Here is a 27,368-nt window from a genome sequence, read left to right on the forward strand (position 1 = left end):
TGACAGGCGACTCGGGGCGACGGGGAGCGGCGCTCGCGCGGGCCTCGCGCGCTTCTTCAGTCGTCACCGTCACCACCAGCAGCAGCAGCGGCAGCAGCACGAAGCTGCCACAAGCAACTAGACGTGGTGGGTGGTGGTGGTGGTGCTGGTGGTTGTGGTGGTTGTGTTGTTGTTGTTGTTGTTCTAAGTCAGGGCGGCCGAGCAGTCTTGTGACGAGGTGGACGGCGGGGGGGAGGGTCTTCTCGTATTGGGGTTCGTCACCCATCGCCGCCACCATCAGGTCGCCTCGTGAGTTGAAGGAGGCGGCGGAGGAGGTGAGAAAGAGAGAAAGTAGCTGATGATGATGTTGCTGATGATGTTGATGATGATGTTGCTGATGATGATGATGTTGATGATGGTGTTATTTATGATGATGTTGATGATGTTGGTGATATTGATGTTGATATTGTTGATGATGTTGTTGATATTGTTGATGTTGTTGATATTGTTGATGATGTTGATGAAGATGATGTTGATAATGATGATGTTGATGATGATGTTGTTGATGATATTGATGTTGATGATGTTGATGATGATGATGTTGTTGATGATGTGCAATCTGGAGAGAGTTCTAGACGATGCACGTTGTTGGGGTTCGCCGACATGCGATGGCAAATGGCAAAAATCCGCTCGCCCAACTCGGGGGCGAGAATTGTTCATTCCCTCCCGTCGCCTCGTCTCAAGTGTTCATTACAGCTGCTGCTGGTGGTGCTAGTGGTGGTGCTAGGGGTGGTGCTAGTGGTGGTGCTAGGGGTGGTGCTAGGGGTGGTGCTAGTGGTGGTGCTAGGGGTGGTGCTAGTGGTGGTGCTAGGGGTGGTGCTAGTGGTGGTGCTAGGGGTGGTGCTAGTGGTGGTGCTAGGGGTGGTGCTAGTGGTGGTGCTAGTGGTGGTGCTAGTGGTGGTGCTAGGGGTGGTGCTAGGGGTGGTGCTAGTGGTGGTGCTAGGGGTGGTGCTAGTGGTGGTGCTAGGGGTGGTGCTAGGGGTGGTGCTAGGGGTGGTGCTAGTGGTGGTGCTAGTGGTGGTGCTGCTGGTGGTGCTAGTGGTGGTGCTAGGGGTGGTGCTAGTGGTGGTGCTAGTGGTGGTGGTGGGTGAAGCAGCTGCTGGTGGTGGTGATGATGGTGGTGGTCTAAAGCAGAGCTTGGTCTATTCACAATGTGTCCACGGTGTTTGTTATAGCGACGTTGGTGGGAGCAGTCGTAAGTTTCGGAATTGTTGAGATCCAACATTGATGGATGGATGGATGATGCCGGTTTTGAAATCATTGATGTGGCGTCATTCAATACACGTCGCAGTATCATCGATGTCCACCCCTTATCAGTGCCCCTGCCTTATTACGGACAAATTCAGACCCTTATTGATCACCCCGTAGGCCTCATACACCTCAACGTTCAACCTACAAAGTCCCATCACAAGGGAGACACACAAACACATTGACACGTGTTGAAACGGATGTAGGCCGCCTTTATCTGGAAACTCGATTGTCCTGTACAAGAATACAGGGTATAAGCCGTAATGGGTTGACAACTAAGCAGTATACAATCGATGACTGTGCGAGGATTTGAAACATTCGAATAGATTATAGAGTGAGAGGTTGTAACACTTAAGTTTTGGTGAGCATTGTACAGTCAACATCATTGGCATATTTTGTTGCACTGCACTTCAATGCCAATACGGTCGACAGCAATGCGTGGGTATTGAAAGTAAAAGTTATTGCTAGTAACATTGTTTATAATGCATTCTTCACATTGATCGTTCGAATTCATGACATTGATACCATTCATGACAGCGCCTCAATAGCATTAGTGAACAGAGCGTGCTTTTATTAATATTATTAACTAACTAACGTTAATGAGTATACGTATAAGCAACCATACGAATATAACATTAACAACAATTACACTAATTAACATCGATGTCATTCATAACAACACGTTAATGACAAATGATATTATACCAGATCATTTGTTGAAAACAAAAATCACACGCTTGATGCGTCTTATCAGTTGTTTATAACGGTTTACACTGTGTTCTGCACCAATAGACCTGATGAATATTAACACAAATCTATACATATTGCACACAAGTGTATATTATTCAGGGTGGGGGGGTTGAAGTTTTGTTTTTGCTCCATGACCCATCTGCGTTTCTTCCCCAGTCACTGAAACTGCTGAGCATGCACCACCGCCATGCAAACTGGGTGCACTCATTTCGGTTGCGTTCCCATTCGCCAAATGTCCCCGTTTCCGATCCGCACGTCACGGCAGCTAAGTTTTGCACCGATGAATAGAAAACAAAACTCAACCCCTGTCCATTCCTTGTCCGTGGCACAGCCTCATCTCTCCATCGTCGTTGCCTGCCCCGTGGTTCGTTGCCGTGGCGTTTGGAGGCCGAGCGTCCTAGCGTCCCACGAGGTGAGGGAGGTGGACAGACAACCGAGCGAGCTGCCACCATGGGATCGGACTTGGGCTGTGGGTGGTTGTTGGGCTGGGAGACCCTGGGGCTGCAGGGTGCTCTGGTGGCAGCGCTGGGGCTGTCTCTGAGCGTATGGCTCACCATCCTGCTCGTCTTCATCATTGTGCCCGCCACCTTCGGCATCTCCTTCGGCATCCGGACGATCTACATGCGCAGCCTGCTCAAGATATTCGAGGTGAGGGTGAACGGTCTGCGGAAAAACATCGCAGACCTACGTCTGAGTCCGCAGTAGCATGCAGCAATGTTCCCCCTGGCTATGCCACTGAGTGTTCATCATGTGACGGTTAAAACTTACATTGTAGATCCTAATTAAACCATAGGCCAAACTGCACACCAATCAAATACCATGCTACATAGCATACTATGGCATGCACAACAACACTACCCCACCACATCACACACCGGCTACACACCATACAGCAATACTACAAAACAAAGATCCCCCGTTTAGCCTGTAACAGACTGTTGGGGCAAGTGCTGTTAGCGAGTAGCACCTATAAAGGCCGGTATGGCACACCTCGGGGGTAGGTGGCTAGAACCACGCCCGACCACCTTTGTCTCCCTAGTGGCGATGTTAACCCACTGCACCAGGTACTCAATTGAGGCGGAGTCGACGGAGTGGAGGCCTGGGGCCGGTTCATATAATCGTCACTGGTGTTGGCCGTGAGCGGGAATCGAACTCGGGTCGCTGGGTTCGTAGCGCAGTGTAGCACTAACCGCAACACCACTGCTCTCTAATACTACACTCAAGTACACACGATTTTCCACACTGCATCTCACCCCATATACCACTCGCACAGTTGCCCACACTGCACAGTCACATGACCCTTATCCACAATGATTACAGTGTCGGATCCAATCTCTGCAACGTTGATTTAAAAAATGATGGTGGAAAAACTGCTGGAAGGAAGAATGAACGTTAAGATGGTTGCAGTTAATGTATTTTGCTTTTATGGCTAAATTTCTGTAAATTTGTATTTGGAATGTGGAATGATTTCACATTTTCAGAGCTGTTATGTGTAGTCTTATAATTGTGCAAGACATTACAAACACCATCCCAGGAGGTGACTGTTATTACAGACTAGTACAGTAGCTTCATTCTAACAAGTCTCTTGACGCATCCAATAATTTCACTTATAACGAGTGCAGGATACGTACAGTTCCTATCTGCACACTCCTTCCCGATTCATCTTCCCCTGTTTAAGCAACAAGTACTCTTATGGGAAGAGAGAGAATTCCCTTCAGAGCAAAGGGTGGTGGGGTCTTGGTAGGGGGATTCCTTTTTCTTGACGATCCCTTTTTAAAAGGAGCGCCTTCCGGCAGCGACCCCGTGAACTGTTTTGTTTGGGCCAGCGAATGCCACTTGACAAGTCGTCATCCCCGTTTATCCAGTCGTCATCGCATTCTTTTTGTGCAATGTTTATCCTAACGCCTCCGCCTGCAGGCTTTACTTTACTCGCGGGATGGCTCGTAAGCGTATCGCCAAACTCACCCAAATCTGAATTTAAGAACGTTTTTTTGCCGTTCTTCCGATTTACAAAACCCTGGCACTTAAATCTCACTGTTAAACATGCCATGGCAGCCTCTTGTTCAGCAGCACGTGAGAAAATGTGTACATATTTCTACATATGAAGTTGTCCTATTTTGGATGCATTTGAATATTCACCCTGGTTTGCGAATAAAGGAGCCAACTTTGCAAGCTGTTGCTGTCACTTGAATGAGTGCAGCTGCATTGTATACTGGTAATGAATAATGTGCATCAATGAACAGATGTCAAGCCTCAGTCCATGTGTTTTGTCTGCTAGAGCAGTACTGCAACAGTTAGCCTCCTGCGATATGAGCCCGGCGACCGAGATTCAATTCCCACTCATAGCCAACACCTAGTGAGGATTATCTGAGTCGGTCCTAGGCCTCTCCTAGGTAGACTCGGCCTCAATTGAGTACTTGGTGTGGTGTGTAAACATTGGCGCTCGGGAGTAAGAAGGCAGCTCTCGTCATGGTGCTGGCCACCCACCCCCTCGTGCGCCATGCCGGCTTTCATAGGTGCTTGCACACAGCACTTGCCTCAAGAGTCTGTTACAGACTATAAAAGAGATATTTGCATTTGTTAGACCCCCGTCCAACCATGTCCAACTTCACAGGCATGCGTTACGGTCTAACAACAAAGTCTGAACTATGGAATCAGTTCCCTGTTGATTGAATAACCCTGTCATTGAAGCCGAACATGTTTTTTGTGAATCATGCAGACAATTTAGCAAACATGTGTACAGTATAACTATATAAATTTAATGTATATGAATGATGTATCATAACATCTACAGAAAATTGTAAACACTCGGCAACTGTTTTTTGGCTGCCATTCAGGAGTAAAAAATCAGCCTATTCAGCTGTTGAAGTATTTTTCCAAGGCGTTGTCACTTTTGTTCCTTTAAAACATTGCATAATTGCCATGTGTCAGATGCTGTTAAAGCTCTTTACAGTAGGTTGTGCCCTGTAGGCGAGGATGACGAGGTCGACGTTTGCATCTGTAAAGCAATTGTGAGCCCGGATTGCATCTTTATTGGTCCTACGAAAAAAAATCCTGTGTGTCGCAAGGCAGACGCACAGGCGATGGGCACACCTCATGGCACCGAGCGACACGTGGATCGGGTTTTTGTCGGAAGTGCGGGAGTGGCGGAGTCACCGTTTGGTCCACCACGACTCACCGTTGCCCCACGCGCAGTTCCCCGTACAGATCTTGCGTGTGAATCACCGTGGCGCAATGGGCTTTTGCGTGCTTTGCCATGGCGTAACCTCGTGACGTGTGTGTCCTTGCAGTGGGCCACCTTGAGGATAGAGCGTGGCATCAAGGAATCGAAGCACAAGGCGTACAATACCAACTCCAATGGTGAGTGGGTGCCCACTGCTTACCAAACACCCACCCCCCTCCCCCCGATGTTTTCCAATTGAAAAAGTTTCCTATGCACGTGTCCAATGTGTTAATAGTGATAAAAACGCCCTTTGTTTAAGCCAGTAAAAGTCGCGGTGAGTCTCAAGCCTCATTTTCAGGAGTTTCCTGCTTTGGGATGTTAGGTCGATGCCATTGATAAGTGTTTTGATACTCATCGAGTTATTCTTGGTGATGAAACTAAACTTTTGTGCTTGTGTTCAATGCAATATAGGTTATGAATTAGAATCTGACAGCCGGTAACTTTTTTGCTATAAAATTAAGAACAGGGAGACGTTTTACAGGCGTCTGCGTGCGTCCAACCATTCGGTGACTTGCCGAAGGGACTCGACAAGTGCGAGAAGAGTTAATACCAGAACTAAACTCGGAATAATGTTCTTGTTGGTCGTGCTTGTGGTGTTATTTTCACTTTCACACGGTGTCGTGTTTTACTTGTGTATTATACACATTGTAATTGAGTTAACTTGAATTCTATTAAACTAATTGGTGTAAACGTGATCTTGCATAAACATTTGGTCCGCAGCACAGACTGTTGTTGTTGCTGTATTTTCACACTCTTACAATAATCTGGGAAATGTATTTTGGGGAAAATCACACCGGACTTCCTTTCACGAGCAGATCTGTGGCCTTTAATGAGGTGTACAATGAATAACCGCCTAAGTAAGGCACAAACTAAATTATTGCAGTACAATCATTTAAACTGTAGGCACAGCTGCTAGTTCTCTTATGGCGATTGCTTCTGAAGTGCTTGATAAATGATGCAGCCGTCATTGACTTGTTTTAACATTTGTACAGTCATTCAAATGTGAATATCGTGGCATGCTTTTGTATAGCTTGTGAAATAATAATACCTCGTTGCTGAAACTGCTGTAGGATTAACGTTCTTTAAATTCGTTGTTTCTCACCCGCCAATGGCATGTCTCTTCTGCGTTACTCACACATCTGATTCATCCGAGTTAATAATTTATGATAAAAAATAATTCAAGATTGTAAATATGTATGGCTGTGATGGTGACACCAAGTAATTGTTTTATTATTATTGTGTACCATTAAAATAAACGTTTATGTAACATCACTGTAATAACTGGTCACAGGTCGGTAGTATTTAATGCTTTTTATGGCTTGCTAACTTCTCATTTAGAGTCGGCTATAAAAAATACTCGCTTAAAAAGACTTCGCACATTCTCCTTTTAGCAGGTGGCTTCTGAAATGCCGCCATTGCATTTCTTAACACTTTGTGTTGAACGCACTTCACAAGCACTTCTTTAAGTCAACATACATATAGGGTGATTCGGGATAGAGGTGGCGTAGAAAGAACCGGCGACCGTATCTCTCGAAAAATTGCAGACATACCTGCCCTCGATTTAAAGCTTTCGTGACTGCAGGGATTCATCGTCTTGGTTCTTTCGGTAAAGTCACGTAGAAGGGAAATAATAAAATAATAAAAATAAACCATAATACAATTATTCTCACGACGTTTCGGCCACAACGCAAGCAGCCGTCTTCAGGTGGAGAACAGGTCTGTCAAGTAGACAGTCTACTTATTTTCCTTCTACGTGACTTTACCGAAAGAACCAAGACGATACCTGCCCTCCTCGAACGCAAGTCAGAATCAGAATATTCTAATTTTGGCTATAAAGTTCTTTCACAGATGTCCAGTAGTTTCACAGATGTCCAGTTGTACTTTTGGGATGCCAGAAAAGTCGTCGTCGTCTGTCGCAGGAATCCTCGTCAAGGTGGAGGAGAGCAGCCTGGAGGAGGAGATCGCCAAGGGGCGGCTGGCGGTGGGCGGGGAACCGGCGCCCGAGTTCGGCCTCGCCGACACGTTCTACTTCTGCCGCAAGGGCCTGGAGGCCATCGTTGAGGACGACGTGACCAAGCGCTTCACGGCCGAGGAGATCGAGTCGTGGAACCTGCTCACTCGCACCAACAACTACTTCCAGTACATTAGCGTGCGTCTCACCGTCCTGTGGGGCCTCGGCGTCGCCGTGAGATACGGCTTCTTGCTGCCACTACGGTCAGTGCCCCCCCCTCCACCTACCCCCTCCCTCCACGCCTCCCACCCCCAACACCGTTGACAGGGCCGGATGATGCAGAGGCTTATGAAGCGGCGGCCTGGGGCCTCGGGATTCTGAGGGGCCATCAAAAATGCATAACGATTTATAATGTTTGAGTACCTCCGATTAGCACAGTTGGCAACGTACGGTGTGAAAGAAGTTCAAGAGTAAGGAATGGAATGCGGCCGAGATAGACGTCCACCAAGGAGATGGATGTGCAGGTTCTGGGTGGATTGTTGGAGGTGGGGACCTCTTGGTGAGACCTTCTTCCAGGTGTGCATTAACCATGGCTGATGTTGATGATGTTTGAGAATGCACGATGATAAAATTCTATAGGTAATTTGGGAAATAAAGCGATAGTATCACAATATGTATGCCTACCAGTTGTGCCAAAATGTGAAAATCTCTGTTAATGTGAACTTTGAATTAGCTGTGAAATTTGTATTTAACACTGAAAAACCGGAACTGAATTAATCAAGGTAAATAGCAATGGAGAGTTTGGCATCGAGCATAGGTGATTGTAAAACAGCAAGGGGAAGGAATTTGAATAAACAGAGGGGCCTCCAAACTAACAGACCTGGGTCCCCCATTAAATGTAAATCTGGCCCTGCCTGTATATGTTGCGATGTGCACTCTCTCCTTTTTTTTTATTGTAGCTTGGAGCACAATGTATTTTTACACGTAGTACACACCGATTTAACACGTTCTTCTTTCGGCACTTTGCCATGTTAATTTTTCACCGCTAATTTCACCTTCTTGAATGCGCCCCAATATGTTCTCGTCCACTTCTTTCATCATTGTGATCTCAGTCCACCTTCAATAACTATCCTAGATCCACGTATTCTGCTGTGCCTTATGGATCAGAAGCAGAAAAGGTTAAGGAAATGGAGTAGAGCTGAAAGGGGTGTGCACAGTAGCATAGAGTGGTGCATGCTTTGAATTACATTGAGAGAGACAGAGGAACGCATGGATTTGAGAATGAATGCAGATTAAAAACATCTTCCTTACTTTTAGTGAAAGTTAATGGTCTTTTGTAGGACATCGCTAGAAGAGATGATTGCTGGCGGTTGAGAACAATGATGGAGTCACAGCCAACGGAGGAAATGCGCCAGAAAATACTTCCATTGCAAAGATGGAGCAATGAAATCAGATCATATGCAGATGCTTGGTGGATTGGATCATGGCAAGACTATGAGTGATGGTGATGGATTTGGGAGGTCTTCATTCAGCAGTTGATTAATTGGGGATATTGATGATGAAGAATTTTAAATGTCAGCCAATTTGTGGATTCAACTGGCCATGTGATGCAATCGTTATCATTCCCAGTCCGCAATAGTTTAACTCCTGGTGGAACGTTATCCCTTTGATTTGTTTTCTTTGTCTGATTTATTTCTAACCAGGTGGGAGCCCTTTGAGACTCAATGTCTCTATTGCAAGGAAAGTACGAGCAGAATGGCAATAAATGTGGATCGACTCGCCCCACCATAGGAATGTGGAATTTTAACCACTATCTTGGCGCTGTCAATAGGATATGTGCGCCAACGCATGCTCATGAATAAATGGGAAACCACTCTTGACTATTTTCCTTTTAAGTGGGCAGCCACTAATGTCCCCCTTCCACTGGCACATATCAGCTGAGCCCTCACAGGGTCTCGCCGTACAGGTTTTTTACACTTGTGATATGCCATGCCGTGAACAGACCATGATACACCTTGGTCTGACAAGACCATTGAATCTAAAGTAGAACCCCTCTTAACGACGGTAGTTGGTTCCACGAAACTGGTTGTTGAGTGATTTGGTCCTTAAGCGAGTATAGGAAATACATGTTAGAAGCTTAATTTGTTCCGATCGCATCGAATGTTACACTTTTTCACCCAAGAAACATATATTATAAATTTTAAACAATGGATATTAATATATAAATATACTAACAAAATTATAAACACACTATTAAAAGAAACCTGGTTAATCAATGCATTAATTGATATTTACTGTACCTACAACAGCCTGTCGTTACCAAGGGAATAGTTGGTAAGAGAACACATTGGGCTCTACGGAAGCCCGCCATTGTTTGTTAACAGAACCCAGTAAGACCAAGGGCAGAGTTTAATAACAACGTTCGGCGTGCATGACATCGGTACACCGTGAGAAAAGGTGGAACTGCAACATGGCATCGCCACTCCACACCATGCAAAGGATGCGATGTCAGCAACACAAATTGGCTTTCTGGAAAAACAACCTGTGGCTCCTGACCCGTGAAGGGCCTGCCTGGGAACGGTCCTGGCATGGCTTGGATGATGTGGCAGTGGAAAGGGGTATATACGAAGGCACCGAGCTCTGTTCTTTGTCAGGTCAAGGTCCCAGTGCACATCGGTGGGCAGTGTCAACATGACTCTGACCGTTCGCTCGGTCTGCTTTAAATTTTCTCATCTGTTTGTGCAAATCCTCATAAATGGGTATTGCTAAAGATGTTCGTGTTTGCATGGTAATTGCTTTTCCCCATAATCGGACCATCAGACGTTTTGCGTGCAATGGTGACTTTGGAAAAATATATAATCCGTGGTGTTTTTTTCTCTTTGTTTAATCTGGGCTGTGCTCCCCAGGACAGAAAACCACAGGAGAGAGATGCATAACTTTCTCGTTGAGCATTACTCCTCAACTCTGACCACCAACTACATTAATTGTATTCAATTCTTGCCCTAATGTGCGGTTTGGCAAACAATTGTTTTAAGATTGCTGGTCCGGGCATGTTATTGAAGGAATGCAAAACCCACGTCTAGTGCTGCGCACCGCCACCTGCCACATCACACAGGTGGTCTGTGGTGGGTGCATGGCTTTTGGCAAGATTAGGTAATAAACTAAATAATAGTGTTTCACTGAAATTAGGTGGCCACGGTGGTCTGGGAGATTCTTAACACACGTGGTCATGAGAAGCGCTTTTGCTGAACATTCCAACTCGCACCTATCCTCAAACTCGCCGGGTTAACGCTGCTTTTATTGGTGCTGTTCTGTCAACTCGTGTTCATTTTTATTTCCCTTCAGGGTGACTTTGGCATTTATCGGCATTGGCTGGCTGGTGGTCAGCACTACGGTTCTCGGCTATTTCCCCGAGGGCAAGTGAGTACCCACACTTGTGTACGGTTGACTTCGCACCCTGGTCCAATTAACATTAACAGCACCTGAATGTTTGTATGTTGAACTTCTTTCTTACCATACGTAGCCAACCGTGCTAATCGGAGGTGTAGGGTAAGGAGAACAATCTAAACACAAATCATAAAAAAAATAGTTTAAAAAAGCATAGCTTCAGTGGCTTCCTAATGTTCGAAGGAAGAGCGTTCGAAACGGCCGCATAAGTACATCTGGAAGCGCGCGATGTAGTGATCGTCTTTGTTCAATGGTTTACCAAAAGCTGCTGCGAGTGTAACCGGAATTTGCTTGATGGTTTATGCCCCCTTGTCTGTGGAGGCTGTGTACTGCCGCTGTTAACGATGAAAGTAGAATTGCACCCAAACCAGACCCATGTTTAACTTGCTTCGCACTTTACGGTTGTCAACGAGTAGGGGAGCTTATAATGTAGGAGGAAGCCGCACATTTTTGCACCTTCAAAACTTATAAGCAGGCTGTCCGCTTGGAAATTAATGGGGTAATAATGCAACAATGCATTGATATAAGCTGATAAAAATGTGTTCTCATGCTTCCTTCTTGCTTGCATCCAACTGTGCATGTAATATAAGATTTATTCATAATCAACGTTTTTGGGTTAGATCGCGTTATTTATAAATGTGTCGTAACCTTCCACCACCCGACACGGCCAATCGGCAAAAAAGTCTCACGTTGACAAAAGACAAATACTTAACTACTTTAGCCCACCGGTGTGTTGAAGAGTGAATCCAGGTATATGCACGTGGTAAACAATTTTACTGAGACGGTAAAATTGTATCGAAGAAAGTATGGCATTAGTATCCCAAATTCTGACAATTTATCGAATCACTGGTGGGGTGAGTGAATTTTTATATGCCATTGCCTGCTGTGGAGTGTGCATCGATTAAATCGATACATACCTTGAATTGTGTCTAAGAATAGATTACTTACACTTCATCAAAGTAATATTTCCAATGTGTCGATGCTAATGAGCAAATCTGATGGAGCAAATGAGAAAGTTAATAGAATGTAATGGGGAAAAAAGCAAACCAAAAGATGATTATTACATTTAATCGTGATCCTGAATCTTGACAATTCATTAAGTTGCCAGAGAAGTGAATCGTTCCATGGCTTTTGTCAAAATATTTAGTTTTGAAGAGTTTGTGTAATGGGACCTGCTTTGCAAGTACCAAAATATGAGAATAGGTTTTCCCCTTTTTTCTGGCAACAAAACAGGTGTTAAGATGTTAAAACACCAACTTGAAACCTTTTGCAAGGAATCATGTCTGCATATTATGTAATAGACTTAACAAGTCTTTGACTGAATGTACCAAGTTAGGTCCATGTTCGTGCTGGCTTGGTGCTTGAATATATTGCAATATAGAGATGAGGTCCAAAGGCTAGTCCTCTATTGATACTGTGCATCTTAATTAAAAACCTTCGTTGAATCCTTGCCATGAAAAAAACTTACCAACTCTTCAGCTGTTGGTATCATTCTCAACGCTGTTTGTTGTTTTAAGTGAGTAAATTCTGAGGGCCTTTTTTCAGATGATATTTCCATCATCTCGAAGCATTTGCCATTGTTGGCATTATCAGCTGCAAGGAGTCACCCTTTTTCTCGGGCCGGCCTGCCTGTCGCAGCAACTTTGTACACGGTGCATTTGTTGAAGTAATCGACACATTCTGAATTCTGGAAATTAGTTTGCAAGAACATTATAAGTCAGACCGACCCCCTGAACATTATAAGTCGGATGAACCCACCCCCCTTTGAATGAGCTTCGAGACTCATTGTGGCTTTACTGGACAACATTGCTTTGATATCCATAATCGAGGCTTTTTTTTGGGTTCGATTGCTTAACCACCCCCCGACAAAGCCGATTAGTAAGATTTGTCACGGAAACAAAACGGCTCAAATTCGTTACTGCTAGTGTGAACCCAAAACATTTACAATTGGTGTACGACATTTCACTGGTAATTACAACCATCCTCATCAGGCGACAGCCAGATTTGTGGATAAATACTTGATGGATATTAATATTAGTATAACTTATGCCTGCTTGGCTAAAAAAACTTATAGCCAAATGTGAAGGGCTCATCCTCATTCGTTACGATGTAATTCTTTAAAGCATATTGTTCGACCCAATTATTATTTTTTTGAACCAGAAAATAACGTACTTCAAAGATATATATACAACACAATCTGAATTTAATCAGGTTTTACAAAAGGCAATTTTAGGAAATAATATAATTGGATGGCATCATGATGAAATGGCTGCAATGGCATCGTCTTTGTGAGTTGACAATGCATGGTGGGTGGAAAAACTGCATCTTTACAAAAATGTCAGGTCAAAGGGAAACTTGGTCAATATGTGTATGAAATACAATCTCTCATATTTTGTCTTTGCTTAAAATGTGAAATCATCGCTTTGGAAGGCTTCAGAAGGTAGCCATGCTAACCATCATATGCAGACATCAGAGGTCATTGCAGCAACATTTTGTCTTGTACTGTACTTCTATGCTGCTACATTTTTGCTCCCTACCTTTACTGACACTCAGCAGTGTTGAGAAATATGTCTAAACAACTCCCACAACCGGATGGTGTGGGGAGGCCCTTATCAACAGGGCTGTACATGACTTTTGTAAAGTGTGAATCTCTGGTGATACTCTTCGAGAAAAGGTAAAAACAGCAACAATTCGAGGCAAATGCAAGTGGGCTCAAGCAAAAAGCTTGACTCCCCCTCCTCCACCACCTTCAATCCCGCTTCTGTTGCTGTAACGTGGGTCTGTGAGTGTGTGTGCATGTGGCACCAGATGTCTGAATTCTCTCTACCCGCCTGTCTCGCAGGATGAAGGAGTGGCTGAGCGATCAAGTTCATCTCATGAGCATGAGGATCTGTGCCCGCGCCCTCACTGCAATCATCTCCTACCACAATCGGTGACCGCCGCAGCTCTACTCGCCAATTGTTTCTCGATTGGGATTCTGTCGGCTGTCATTGGCTTGACCAGATTATTATAAAAAAAAAATTACAATGATCAATTCAGAAATGTTAAAATTGAGAGGGAACCTGCAAAAACTTGGTAACCTATATATCTATATTTATATTCTTGGTTCTTTCGATAAAGTCATAAGGGAAATAATAAAAGTAAAACATAATAAAAATTTCATAACGTTTCGGCCACAACGCAAGCAGCCATCCACAGATGACAGCTGTCTTTCCGACAGCTCTGTTTCTTCACCTGAGGACAGCTGCTTGCGTTGTGGCCGAAACGTCGTGAGAATTTCTATTTTATTATGTTTAATTATTATTTTATTATTTCCCTTCTACGTGACTTTACGAAAATAAACAAGAATATGAATCCCTGCAGTCACGAGAGCTTTAAATAGAAATCTATATCTATGTTAGATACGCCATTTTGTCTTCATTAAGATAAAATTCTGACGTCTATTGTACCATCTCCCCACAGATAGCTGCACAATTAAGGTGATAATTCACCCACTTTGTCAACTTGTATGTATGTTGAACTTCTTTCGCATCCTACATAGCCAACCGTGCTAATCGCAGGTGCGGGGAAAGGACAACAAACTCAACTTAAACTGCTCACATTCAACACAATCCTACTTTTCTGGACTTTAAGTTTTTGTGAGGTTTAAATAAATATATATTTCAGCACATGCCCCTTAATTATCATATATATTCCCTTGTAGGACGTGGATGTAATATATATACTTCTGAGTAAATCGTCTTGCGTTTATATTTCCAGTCACTGTAATGTTAGTCTTGTTGCTATATTAATCACCCGGTTACAGTTTTAGATTCCTAATCCAGTGACATCATAAGACGCCTATTTTAGTCACGGTGTCGTCAAGTGAGCTGGTTCTGCGTTCACGAGGCACCTGCGGTACATCCCGACAAACCATACTTTTAATCCTCTTTGGGGAGTGAGTTTTTGACTTGAAGTAATGATTTAAACAACTCCCATGAACTACATTTTACAGTGGTTTAGGTCCAGCCAACACATAGTTGGACATGAAGCCAGAGAACAAATGGTGACGCTGAATAGAGGAAACGACTTTTTTAAATTAAATGTCGAAACCAACCCACGCCATTGTACTGCAGCAGGATAAGGACCAGTGTACATTTCTCTTTATTTTAAAAGTTTTGTGCGTGATGCTTGTGGTACATGTTTGCTCGTGGTGTTTGTTTTTTGTGCATTGTACGATTGTGTGCGCACTTCTCCTTCGTCAGGGGGGAAACTTGTCAAAGTTTTACAGTCGTATTGGCACAGCCGACATATAGCCGTACATGGAACCTGAGCACAAATGATGACAATGAACACAGGAAACGACTTTAAAAATAAATATATATGGACTGACTTGCGTACCATAACAGTATGAAGGTCGGTGTTCGTTTGCTTTAGAAAATGCTTGCGTGTGATGCTAATGGTATGCGTTTTCTTGGGGGTGCTTTGTCTGTGCTTGTTTGTGCGATTGTGTCTGTTTCATTAGGGAGAACATGCCAAAGAAAGGTGGAATCTGTGTTGCCAACCACACATCACCGATCGACGTCATTATCTTGGCCAATGACCGTTGTTACGCCATGGTATGAACGCACTGCTGCAATTCCTACCAACAACCACCACTTTCTCGCTTGAATCTGGTGGATATAATCCACGTTCTTTTTTTTTTACCAGAAGCTGCATTGATACAGCTATTGTTTACATTGTAGCATGATCTGTTGGCCACTTCTGGGAAGTTAAGATAAGATGAAATGTTCGTGTCAGCTCTTGCTAATGGGAATGTTTGTTTCAAAGAAAGCAGGTCTTGGATATATTTAACAAATGCAAGTGTCATTGGATTGATTGGAAAACCTGCATAATCCAAATTCTGCTTTGGGAATGCAACTGAAATAACGACTAGCATGGTTGGCTACGTACGGTGCGAAAGAAGTTCAACATACATAGTGTGCCTCATTTCCCTTGGTGTTATTTGAACCCGATACGCGATGGTTGTGTAACTTATTGAATGTGTTGGTGGCAGGTGGGGCAGAAACACGGTGGCCTCATGGGGGTCATACAGAGGGCCATCGTGAAGGCCTGCCCCCATGTCTTTTTTGAGCGTTCTGAGATCAAGGACCGGAATCTGGTCACAAAAAGGTACCTTTCATTTGATTGTTTGTTGTCAGTAATAGATGTTTTTTTTTTATTACACGACCGGCGCACTAAAGTGTGAACAGCTTTCCTGGAAATATTATTGATGCGCCTACAATTAATCTATTTAAGCGGATGTTAAATAGGTTATTTTCAGATTCCACACGATTAACTCAAATGAAGTGGGAAAAAAAAACACATTTTAACTTTTCAGTTTTTGCTCTTTCCTTCGTTATGTATATTATTTATATCGTGGCTTTTTTTTACTTTGGTCAGCAACCACTTCCTTAACGAGTAATATTCTCAAATAAACCCTGTGCTCTGGCACGTCAATGTGTACTGCAAGAGAGGTGTGGTATTACATGTTATTAAATGATGATGATAATGAAAAGTATAAAGTGAATTATCTTTTTGTTCAACATTGGGTATAGCGTTTGTTTACCTTGCAACATGGTTAGGCATTTAAGTGAAGACATTTTTCATCTTAGGTTTAGTTAACACTATTCATACAATTGTACTTGAATCTGTGATAAAACCAGACCTTTATTTGAGAATAGTTTCTAGCTATAAACAACAACAAAATCATCAAAGTGCCCCTAAAGTTACATTTTAAACATTTGATGGAAATATCTGAGAAATTGTATGTTATAGAAAACACAATCTCCACACATTCCAGAGGTTATTCTCACACTTAAGTCCACATAAGAGACAATAATTATTTCCAACCATTGCACTTAGGTGATCGTTATTAGGGTGCAACATGTGTATTCGCCATTGCCTATAACTTCTGGTTGTGTGTTCTTATTTCAGGCTAAGTGAACATGTGGCCAACAAGAATAAGCTTCCAATACTCATCTTTCCTGAAGGTGTTTGTTTCACCACAATATCATTTTTTTTTATTACTTTTTGAAATAAACTTTTTTTTTATTCCTTTCGATACTTTTTTGTCAGTGTGCACATTTTTCTCCTAACTAAATACCATTTAATTATACTCTTTGGTTTTTTCGGTAAAGTCACGTAGGTAAAAATTAAAATAAATGAAAACAACTAAATTAAATCACGACGTTTCGGGCGCAACACAAGCGTCCTTCTTCAGTTGGGGACAACGTAGCGAAAGCACAACCACTTAAGCACAACCACTTAAGCACAACCGCTGAAGTGTGTTTCAGAGATGGCTTTCCCTACGTTGTCCCCAACTGAAGAAGGACGCTTGTGTTGCGCCCGAAACGTCGTGATTTAATTTAGTTGTTTTCATTTATTTTATTTTTTACCTACGTGACTTTAACGAAAAAACCAAAGAGTATGAATCCTTTCAGTCACGAAAATTTCAAACCATTTAATTCTGCAGCTATGCCTCTGGCTCAAGAGAGCCAACGTTAAACATCTTGATCCAATTAAATTATTGTGTTGCATAACGTATTCATGTTAAGTAAATTAACCGAGCAGCAGGAAACTAATTTTCCATCATCATTTGAATCCTCTTTAATTAGTCATATATATTGTTTATCACAGAAGTTCACGTTACTTTTATAAGTAAAAGCACACATCGAATATATTATCCAGACATAGCCCATAAACAGATGTGCCCAGTGACAGAGATGGTGGTGGGGTCCCATTGACTGGCAGAGTGAATTTCCTGCCTCGATACATTCCGTTGATGGAGTTGCGTGTTTGTGTGTGTGTGAACCAGGAACCTGCATCAACAACACATCGGTCATGATGTTCAAGAAGGGAAGCTTTGAAATCCAAGGGACAATCTACCCTGTGGCCATCAAGGTATGAATCATCAATAACTTTTTTCTTATGACACAAATCACTTGGAATGTACAAGATCTCGCCAAATCTCGAAAGCTAAGCAGACTTAAGCCTGAGTAGTGCTTGGACAACGTTGTGGCTAGCAGCGGGCAGAGCAGAACAATCCATCGTTGTAAGGTACTTCTATGCTCCCAGAGCTGCTCTTCGTCTTCACTAGCCCACACTGACGAGCGAAGTAAAGTCCGGTCAAATAACTGCCATGATCCGCACGGCGTTCAGACATCCTAGTCTAGCAGTACAATTTAAAAAAGGGCTTTACATGGATATATGTTCAAGTCCAGTCTCATGTCATTCATTGATATGCCACAGCGACACTTTCAGTTATGTTAATGTGTGGTCATGAATGTGTCTTTAGTATATCCATTGTCATATGTATGTATGTTGAACTTCTTTCGCACCGTACGTAGCCAACCGTGATAATCAGAGGATCGGAGGAAGTACAACAAATTAAAGACAAAAAGCAGTTTGGCATATTGTGAAATTGTGTGTAGACCTCTACAAATTAGGTTTTCAATTCTTCGGCTAATCGGATAACACAAAATTGTAGGTAACGAAGTCTTACCTCTGTTCCCAATGGACAGGAGGTGATGGGTGGCGCTTGCCTTAGTTATCGACATCATCGGTCATGTCACGGTAGACGTGGCTTCTTGGGGGATTCACCACCTCCCAGAAGCAGTCGGTCGGCCGCCAACAATAAATGGGGCTGGAGTAATCGTCCACGAAAAGAAATAAGATGACTACAATTTGAGTCTATTAATCGCCACAGCCGTAATCATGTATGTGTGTGCGCATGTGTGTTCGTCTGCGCCGCTTGACAGTACGACCCGCAGTTTGGAGATGCCTTCTGGAACAGCAGCAAGTACGGCATGGTGAACTACCTTCTGAGGATGATGAGCAGCTGGGCCATAGTGTGCAACGTCTGGTACCTTCCCCCCATGACGCGCAGGGTAAATTTGTTTTGACTTGTTTCTTTGATCGAGCTTGCGTTTGTGCATTTATAAATCGCCATGGGGTGAGCCTTGGCAAAATAGCTGACAAATTATCGCAGTTGAAATGAGGGGGAGCAATGTTGTGTTTTACCACTCAAAAAAGATCTGGTGTACAGTTTGGTCCACCAGCCTCCGGATAAGTGTTTTCCAACGGCATCTGTTGAGCACTTAAAACTCTTCTCAACATTACAATTGCAAGGCATCATGTCTGCATTAACCACACATACTTGTGGTAAAACATGCAAACAAACATGCTGTCATAATATATGCATTTTAAAGCGTATTCTTATTTTTTTCATTGTTTTGATACTGGCAAAAAGGTCCCATAGATATGACATGCTGATATACACATTGACAAATATTTTATATATATTGAAAAGAGAAATGATTTGCACACGACGACGATGATGATGATGACGATGTATCGCCATTTGCTCTGTGCATTGTCCGGCGTGCGTGCCCTGCAGGAGGATGAGGACGCGGTGCAGTTTGCCAATCGCGTTAAAGCCGAGATTGCCAGCCAGGGTGGCCTCGTCGACTTGCTGTGGTAAACGGCACTCGACAACTCGCACGTTGCAATCCCATTTCATTACTTTTCCCATGGTCAGCCTGGCCAACTGGTAAATTACCATCTCGCCATGGTGGCGAGATGTTATCTGCATCCCCTGGCATGCATCAGTTCGTGAGTTCGATCCCGACCCTGACGCTTGTATATTTGGAGTTTGCATGTTCTCCCCGTGGTTGCGTGGAATTTTCCCCAGGTCCTCCGTTTTTTCCCTCCACATTTAGAAACATGCGCTTAGAGTATTTGACTGTTGTACATTTCTACATGATAAACCACTTTGTTGACCTATCATTTGTGGCCAGGTCACTTCTGAAAAAGAGCTGTATAGCTCAGTGGGCCTTACCTGGTTCAAATAAAAAAATCTTTAATCGTTCTTTTTGATGTACGTGTTTAGTCCTTTGTAACCATGTCCATGTCGGCACCACGCGCAACATCCGTGAGATACAAAGCGGCTGCTCGGGCCACAGCTTGGCGCAATGCTCCGTCACCTCGGTCGCTGAGGGTTCGGTGTCGGTGTGCCTCCGCAGGGACGGTGGCCTCAAGAGGGGCAAAGTCAAAAACACATTCAAGGAAGAGCAGCAGAAGCAGTACAGCAAGACCATCTGTGGGGAGCCCGGCGAGCAGGGCACCTCATGACACCGGTGCCACGCGTACCCTCCACACACCAGCACTCTTCCTGCACTGGCCGTGTCCACCTCCATCACATCGGCACCGCCCTCACTCCAGTACACACCGCACGAGGCCCCCCCCACTGATCTCCCACCAGCACTTGCATTCTATGTTACACCTCTGTCTCTGTTATCCCTCGATGCTACAACTACAGCTGTGCTGCTCACAGTCGGCGATACAGGCTGCCTTTACCCTGTTCGCGGTAGATGTGCGTCACTACTTTAATAGCACTCCAAGTATAACAGAATAGCCTTGGCTTTCAAAATGCTTCACCTGCATTCTGTAGCTGGCACTCCACACCAGTACTGCACACGCTGCACACACTGCACTGGTACGCGCGCACACATACACACGCACATGCTACCACGTGTGAGTGGCATAGCCTGCACTGTGGTCTGCCCTACCTTAACCTTGCGTTGCCTGTACAACATCGGGTCCCTCTGCGCTGGGTGTGGTCACTGGCCTTGAAGAGTCGTAACACTACATGTTTTCAGTTGTGTAAATTATGTGCGGTGCAACAACACTAGGTGATTATAAGTTCTTAAAGTGCAACTGCGTTTTTTTTATATTAATATTTGTCCGGTCACGAGTTTGTGCGTGTGTTTGTTTGGTGGAAAAATTAATCGATTCATGATCATTGTGGGGATATCTTGGTGAGGCACACATGCAGACCTACACCTGCGAACGTACAAGTACACATGTGCACAAAATAAGGCGGGTGCCCTGAAGAGATCACAGTTGCTCACTTGTTACAAACCTGGCAACCTTATAAAAGAAAACGATTAATTTGAAGGTAACAAATACTGTATGGATGTGTGAACTTCTTTCGTACGTAGCCAACCGTACTTCGCGGAGGCGCAGAATTACTGGATAGATATACATACGCACAGTCGCTTAGAACCTGTCGTAGCCATATTTTAACTATTTTGTACCTTTTTGATTCTAAAATGGTCCCCAACAGTCGAGAAACTATGATGTATAGTTTTCCCATAATGGTGAGGATTGAAACAAAAATATTACGGACCAAGATAAAGTTGAAGCTTTTGATTTGTTTACAAATCGCACCCATAGCTTGCGTTCACGCAGTTGTGGATATAGCTTCAAATCGATCAGCACTCGTTCATGGGTGCATTTTGGTTCACACGCGACGATAATCGTACCCATCTTGAGTATCCACAAGTGCGTGCTTGCCATCTCCACACACATGCACAAAAAAGATGACATGTATATATACACTCGTAACGCTAGTTCACAAATGACATGAAATCCTACCCATGGATACATACGATCAGATGTTTGTGGCAAAAAAGACGTCTGAATCCTAAGCGTTAGCAGTGCAAATGTTTACAGGAAGACAGCCCGCTAATCCGCACATCCGTGAAAGCGTTACAAGCCCACCTGCAGGCTTGCTATTGAAATGCATTAACTGGTGTTAGTCTTTGGCCCTCCCAACCACTTCGTGGTCTTCTCGAGGGCTTATAGCTTTGGGAAGTAATTGAACGGAAAGATGGGGGGGAAGGTATGGAAGTCCACGTCAATTTTCGACTTTAATGTTTCCAGTGGGAACATTGTGGAGATGTTGTTTCGCTCGTATTTTTTTTAAGGGCCATGACTCGCGGTGTGATTTAAATTGAATGGATTCTGGGGTCAGAGCTGGTGGTGGCATCCATCTCAAGTGCATTGGGTTCACACCGACAAAGACAATAACTTGAAGAGTAATGCAAAGGTCTGAGATGTCAAACAAATGAGCATTCCATGGCAGGCCATAACGCATGTAGTGATTTGATTGCAGAGTTCTATGGAAGCTTGTGAAAGTTGTGACGTCGGTGAGTAAATCATATGTCAATCTTGACCAATAGCCAGCCAGCTCGTGCAACTCTCTTCGTCACATTCAGTAGATGACTACTGCACATTTCGGTACATGAGTACAGGGTTCCCTTATGAGCTTTTTAAAATGTGTGGTTTCCACTTTGATGGTTCGAGTTGTACACCCGTGACTGAGTTATCGACGGTGAATAACCTCCCCTACTTCTTTGCCTTGCTTCAAATGGTGTTTTTTTTGCTCCTGCTAACAAATATTGAGCTTTCACAAAGCAATGTTTAGAGAGTGAAAACAGAGCCCAGAGAAAGACCGAGTATGCGAAGGGCGGCATCAGCTTAGACCGAGATCTTTCATACTTGCCATGCGTTGTGTTGCACATAGCGTGCAATCTGAAAACAAAATTGCATGGGAAACAACCCAGAATGCATTCACGCTCGTCACAACAATTGCTGCTGTGTACAACTACAGCCATCAAGAAGAAGGAGTCTCGAGGAGTGGAAATCCGTAACATTATTTTGTTTGTTGCTTTCAATCAGTCATCTTGTCTCGCTGGCACTGGTGTACTGGCCAGGCCGGGTATTCCACGCAGTCCACTATATATTTTATTTGTCACAACAACCTAATGCTACCAGTAGCGGGGTGACCTTGTACTTTGTGACGTCTATGTTTTGATTAACCTCAATAACCACACCTGTTTTGCATATACATATATATGCATAGCAGATTGCAGTGGGTATCTCAACTGAACTATTGGCATGGTATAGACATAGTTCATTCAACCATCGTGTATGGAGTGTGTGCCCTGCCTGGGGGAGAGCGAGCAACTATCCGTGTTGGCTGTTTTTTTGTAGGTCTGTGGTGAAGACTATTAAGGGTGGAGCGATTCAATGAATTGTCGCAATTCAACAATCAATTACTTTCACATTGCGTTGAATAGTAGCACCCGTACTGGCTGCAGCAGTGACGGGATCCCATTGCATACAGCATATATGAATCAAATGTTCCTTCTTGCGCACATGATTTGGTGTTCGTATCGTAGGTTTAATAATTGATATTCTATGAATCGATGCATCTCTAATGTCTCGTATGTATGTTGACCTTTCGCACCGTACGTAGATAACCGTGCTAATCGGAGTTGCACACTGGCTGATTCTTGTTCGCCGTTCTCTCTCTGCCCTCTTCTGACCAAATGGACTTCACGTGCATCTGAGCCTGCCTGGATAGAGGCTGACAAATCTTCCTCCCCATTTTCTAAATAATAATATAATGCCTGAGAAGGCAAGTGATTCTGCCCAAGTCGGATGATGGCATACGTGCTGTTAAGAGTATACTCTGATGTCAGGATTGCTTGCTCTAAAGCGGTCAAAGCTATGTAATATATTGTGAATGATGTGGAGTTGAATTTCGATTTAAAGCTTTTGTGACTGCAGGGATTCATCTTGGTTCTTTCGGTAAAGTCACTGAAAAGGGAAATAAAATAATAAAAATAAAACATAAAAAAATAATTCTCACGACGTTTCGGCCACAACGCAAGCAGCCGTCCTCAGGTGAAGAACAGGTATGTCGGAAAGACAGTGTCGTGAGAATTATTTTATTATGTTTTATTTTTATTATTTTATTATTTCCCTTCTACGTGACTTTACCGAAAGAACCAAGAAGATGTTGAGTTGCTAAGAAACCACGAGGCAATTTTCTGATTAAGTGTTTTTTTTATCACGATAAAAATTTTTCATGGGTCTGTTTTTTCAACCATATGTAACGGCACCAAAATTTCAAACACGAAGGTTCTTAAGCTGTCGGGATCACAGCCAATGTCAGTTGAAATGGAATGCAGCACGCCAAGCTCAGTATTTTACTTAGGCGAGGCACCTGGCGTAGAGATTTAGGCAAATTGATGTCCTTCAACATTGTCACTGGACCGCGTGGTAAACTCAAAATCACATCGACCCTTGTCCGGTTCAAGGTTTGCAATTCAAGTCAACTTAACAGCAGCGAGGATGTGAAAGGGTAAGACGTTAGATCGGCGAGTTTAAACACACGATAATCCGATTGGATACGATCCTATGTTGTCTGTGTGGTGCTTTATAGAATTGTTCAAGAGAATGTTATTTTTAGATTATTATTTTTACAACGACCTAGGGGTTTTTGTGGCATTGTATGCACTTTATGTTACCTATGATGCGGTCAACATTCAAGGTCATATTGGATTTTTTTTTTTGGGCTTCGTTAAGTGAAGTGATGAGTGAATTTGTCCAAAAAGAGTTTGAATATTAAATACTTCCAAGTGGGAATGGGTGGTATGTGTAAAATGTTCATGATATGGAATAGTCATTTGAATTACCTGTTCTGGTCCAGGTGATTTTTTTGTTTTTTTAATTAAGGAAATTCCTTCAACCTCCGTCATGTCATTTGTTTTCTCCAAGATTGTGTAAAAAAAGTCTTACTTCGTGATTTCAGTGCTTGTGTTTATACCATCCCTTCCTGTTTGTGTCCCACAATGCGCATTTTTAGTTAGTCATATCATTTTGAAGCACCCAGTTTGTGGTTAATCCTGTTGTGCTTAATGTATATCAGACGTGTCAAACGATAATGCCTTAGACGTTACCCTGAACTCTTTGCTAAATCAGGTTTTCTCAAACTATAGTCAAAATGTACGTCAAGCGATGTCAAAGTTGAGCTCTCTTTTTCGACTATCAAATACCCGGGTCACGATCACACGACTACAAGCTAGGGTCAAACACCGCTATCTTGATGGGTAACAGCTATTAACACTGCCTTCCTGTTTAGACTGCCCCCCCCCCACGCCTGCTCAGCTGAGCGAGGAAAACGATCCCAAGGTTGAGCTGTACTCAGTCGTGTATTGGGTACAAGCCAGTGCAGGGCTCATCCGGCTCTCTGCATTCAGTTATTTTTGGTTTTCATAGACAACTTCAGAAATGAATGAAGCTGAAATCTTAATCTGGTTGCCTTGCTGGCAGTGATATATGAGGAGCCGTTATAAGAGGAGGTTATCATCGTGCATTGTTAAAGCTGCTCTTCTCGATTAAGCATCTGCTGACGGTTCTGAATTTTTATTTTTGCAACTTTGATGCTCGTGATTGTGAAAATGTTGAATTGTAATGACTCCCTGATCCATTTTTACACCCTCAAATTGTATCCGCTACCTCTCTGTGGCCAGATCCATGCGTGTATACATTCTGTAATATGCAAGTTGTCTTTTAGCACTGTCCCACCCTAAAATGCACCAGGAGCTACGCTCACCGCTTTAGGGAATTGTGAACGGGGCGATGTACACCTACGCACACGACTAACACTCCAAAATAAAGTCGCCAGCAATTGCGCTCGCGATGATCCAGACAGCTCCATTCCAAATGCGATACATGTACGTTATACACATTTATTTTTGCTTCTAAATCAGCCAGCGTTTGCGTTGCAGGTTTCCAAAGCTGTAAATTCATTCGCGTGCACATAGCAGACGCATACTCTTCCGGGTAGATGTCGTGGGTCCTCTAACTCAGCGGTCCCCAACCTTTTTGGCACCAGGGACCGGTTTCGTGGAAGACATTTTTTTCACGGACCGGTGGGGGGGGGGTTCATCATTGGGTCTTTTACATCTTTTCAAAGAAGCTCTCCAACGACGTTTGTTTGTTACTCATTTTGGCTAGGGGTTAGCAGCTTGTGGGCTTACCAACACTGTGACTGAGACACAAGTGCACAGTGCTGGAAAGAGGCGCGGATGGAAGTGGCAAATAATAAAACAATGAGAGCGGGCTACGCGCGGACTCACCGCTCTCACCTCCTGCTGCTGTGCGGCCCGTTTCCTAACAGGCCACGGACCGATACCGGTCCGTGGCCCGGGGGTTGGGGACCCCTGCTCTAACTCTCCAAGGTTTAGGGTGGGACAGGGCATGATGGCCGGGAGATGGAGGAGATGAAAGCTGCTATTGCAGCTGTCCTCCGGGCACATCGACAAACGTGACGTTCGCTCTTAGCACCGCGCCGCGCGTGTGTAAAAGTACCTGTGATTCTGCGATATTTCAGTTTGTTTACTTGCATTTCCAGTTCGGTGGATTCCAAATGTTGGTATTCGCACACCTGTAATTGACTTAATGTTTCTCATTTATTTCATTTTGGTGGGGAGGGTGGTGTTTTCCTGCCGAATCTAAAACACATTTTCAAATGGGAGATGAAATTTCAATCTAAAGCAAAATATATACAGTAAATGTGTATATACATTATTTTGGATTCATAGAAGTAGCCTACCTAGGCATTTCTAATGGCTGTCAATTTTTTTCAAAAAATAAAACAAACAGTGCATGCAACCGTTTTTTTTTGCTGCGTTTTTATGGGACTGATTCAATAATAATTAAGGCGCAATGTGTTTATCATATTACGTCTAATTTTCAACAGATGTTCATATCAAGGAGCCATGGCCATTGGCTCACATCAAACAAAATCTCGGAGAGGGGAAGGGGGGGGAAATCACTTTAATTTTTATCGCGTGGTTGAACATCCGCGCTGCTGTCTGACCCACGCATGCGTTTTGGGATGAATATCCCAGTCGTCATCTATCAATGTGTTTCAATAAAAAAATGATCGCGAAATCATCGAGGTACATATCGTGTTTCTTTCAGTACACGCCCATAATTGCAACGTTGACTTAATCACATTGCATGAAAACTCACTCGTAACGGGCGAATCTCCGTGCTAACCCGTGGCATGAGGACGAGTGATGTTAGCGTTATTCAATTACGTTACACTGCGAGCACGACACGGCTGGTGACGTTGAATATCAGAAAGGACTGCTCTCATTTTTATTTTTACGGACAGAATATTGGCAGTGTATTTTTTTTATCAATTAATATGAATGTCTTGTTGATGTTTATGTGTTTGACAGTGCGTACCTTTTGGCAGAGCAGACAAAACTGTTTATTTTCGTAGGCTGGCTTTGACATTACACACAGCGCAGAAAATGTTCATTTACATAGAAAAATACGACATTTGAGGTCTTTATAACACGGCTGTGGTTGTGGACGCTGCCTTGACGGAACCGGTCTTCTAGCAGTCCTTAAGATTCGTCAAGAAATAGTCAAAAAATATCGCAAATTGCGACCCACCGAGCCGTTTGTTTTGACAAAAATGGCCCCTCGCACAACGGAGCACGCTAGCCCATCATCATCTTGGACATCTGCCTGGGCCATGTGGTTGTTTGCGCTATCGTGGTAACACAATAGCAGCAGTGACGTAGAGAGCCCATCGCATGCAAGATTTGAAATCTGAACAGCAGAAGCTGTAAACTTTTAGCGTAATATTTCAGAAGAGTAGGGGGGGGGACCACGCCAATATTTACAATCACATGAGCTGGGCTTGAAATGGTTGCAGAAAATCGGCCAGGTGTCAAGTTTCCGCGTTAACATTTTTTTTTAATCTTGTTTTCAAGTACTTCATGCGACGCAAATGATTTTTTTTTGGACGTGTGGCTTCGCCCTGTGACATTGCGTCTTCCACCTGGAGGAAGAAGGGGCATGCCTCTACCTGGTGCATGAACAAACCATGTTGTTTGGGACAGCACATGGTTAGATCAAGCACAAGGCAGGGACGGCCGTCTTTCTGGGATCTTCACAAATCTCGGTGGTGGTGAGGGGGGGTGGGAGGAGGTTTTGCTGAAGCCCGGAGAAACTTTGAAAAAGCACCCCGAAGGGTAG

The 27,368-nt window shown here is 43.7% G+C and overlaps 1 protein-coding gene across 2 annotated transcripts; it reads left to right on the forward strand.

Moving 5' to 3' along the window:
* Nucleotides 1–26,499, forward strand: GPAT4 (glycerol-3-phosphate acyltransferase 4). 2 transcript variants are annotated; one of them, XM_061567285.1, is made up of 13 exons: nt 1–126; nt 2,369–2,685; nt 5,328–5,397; nt 7,180–7,474; nt 10,557–10,631; nt 13,501–13,590; nt 15,163–15,256; nt 15,694–15,809; nt 16,614–16,669; nt 17,494–17,579; nt 18,437–18,565; nt 19,075–19,154; nt 19,700–26,499. In XM_061567285.1, exons 2-13 carry the CDS (start codon nt 2,488–2,490, stop codon nt 19,806–19,808), a joined length of 1,398 nt encoding a protein of 465 aa, XP_061423269.1. In that variant the 5' UTR covers nt 1–126; nt 2,369–2,487; the 3' UTR covers nt 19,809–26,499. The 2 variants fall into 2 exon arrangements, with proteins under 2 accessions (XP_061423269.1, XP_061423268.1); XM_061567284.1 differs by having other exon boundaries at nt 12–314.
* The last annotated feature ends 869 nt before the right edge of the window (nt 26,500–27,368 follow it).

This window comes from Lethenteron reissneri, chromosome 38, assembly GCF_015708825.2.
Source record: "Lethenteron reissneri isolate LAM-NWPU_2019-01 chromosome 38, ASM1570882v1, whole genome shotgun sequence".
NCBI lineage: Eukaryota > Metazoa > Chordata > Hyperoartia > Petromyzontiformes > Petromyzontidae > Lethenteron > Lethenteron reissneri.

What these genes read in the sequence shown, in the direction of transcription:
- GPAT4 (XM_061567285.1), top strand. Translation starts at nt 2,488, where the DNA reads ATGGGATCGGACTTGGGCTGTGGGTGGTTGTTGGGCTGGGAGACCCTG. An exon ending in ATCATCTCCTACCACAATCG is followed by an intron (nt 13,591 to 15,162) that starts GTGACCGCCGCA and finishes CTGTTTCATTAG; the next exon opens with GGAGAACATGCCAAAGAAAG. An exon ending in AATACTCATCTTTCCTGAAG is followed by an intron (nt 16,670 to 17,493) that starts GTGTTTGTTTCA and finishes TGTGTGAACCAG; the next exon opens with GAACCTGCATCAACAACACA.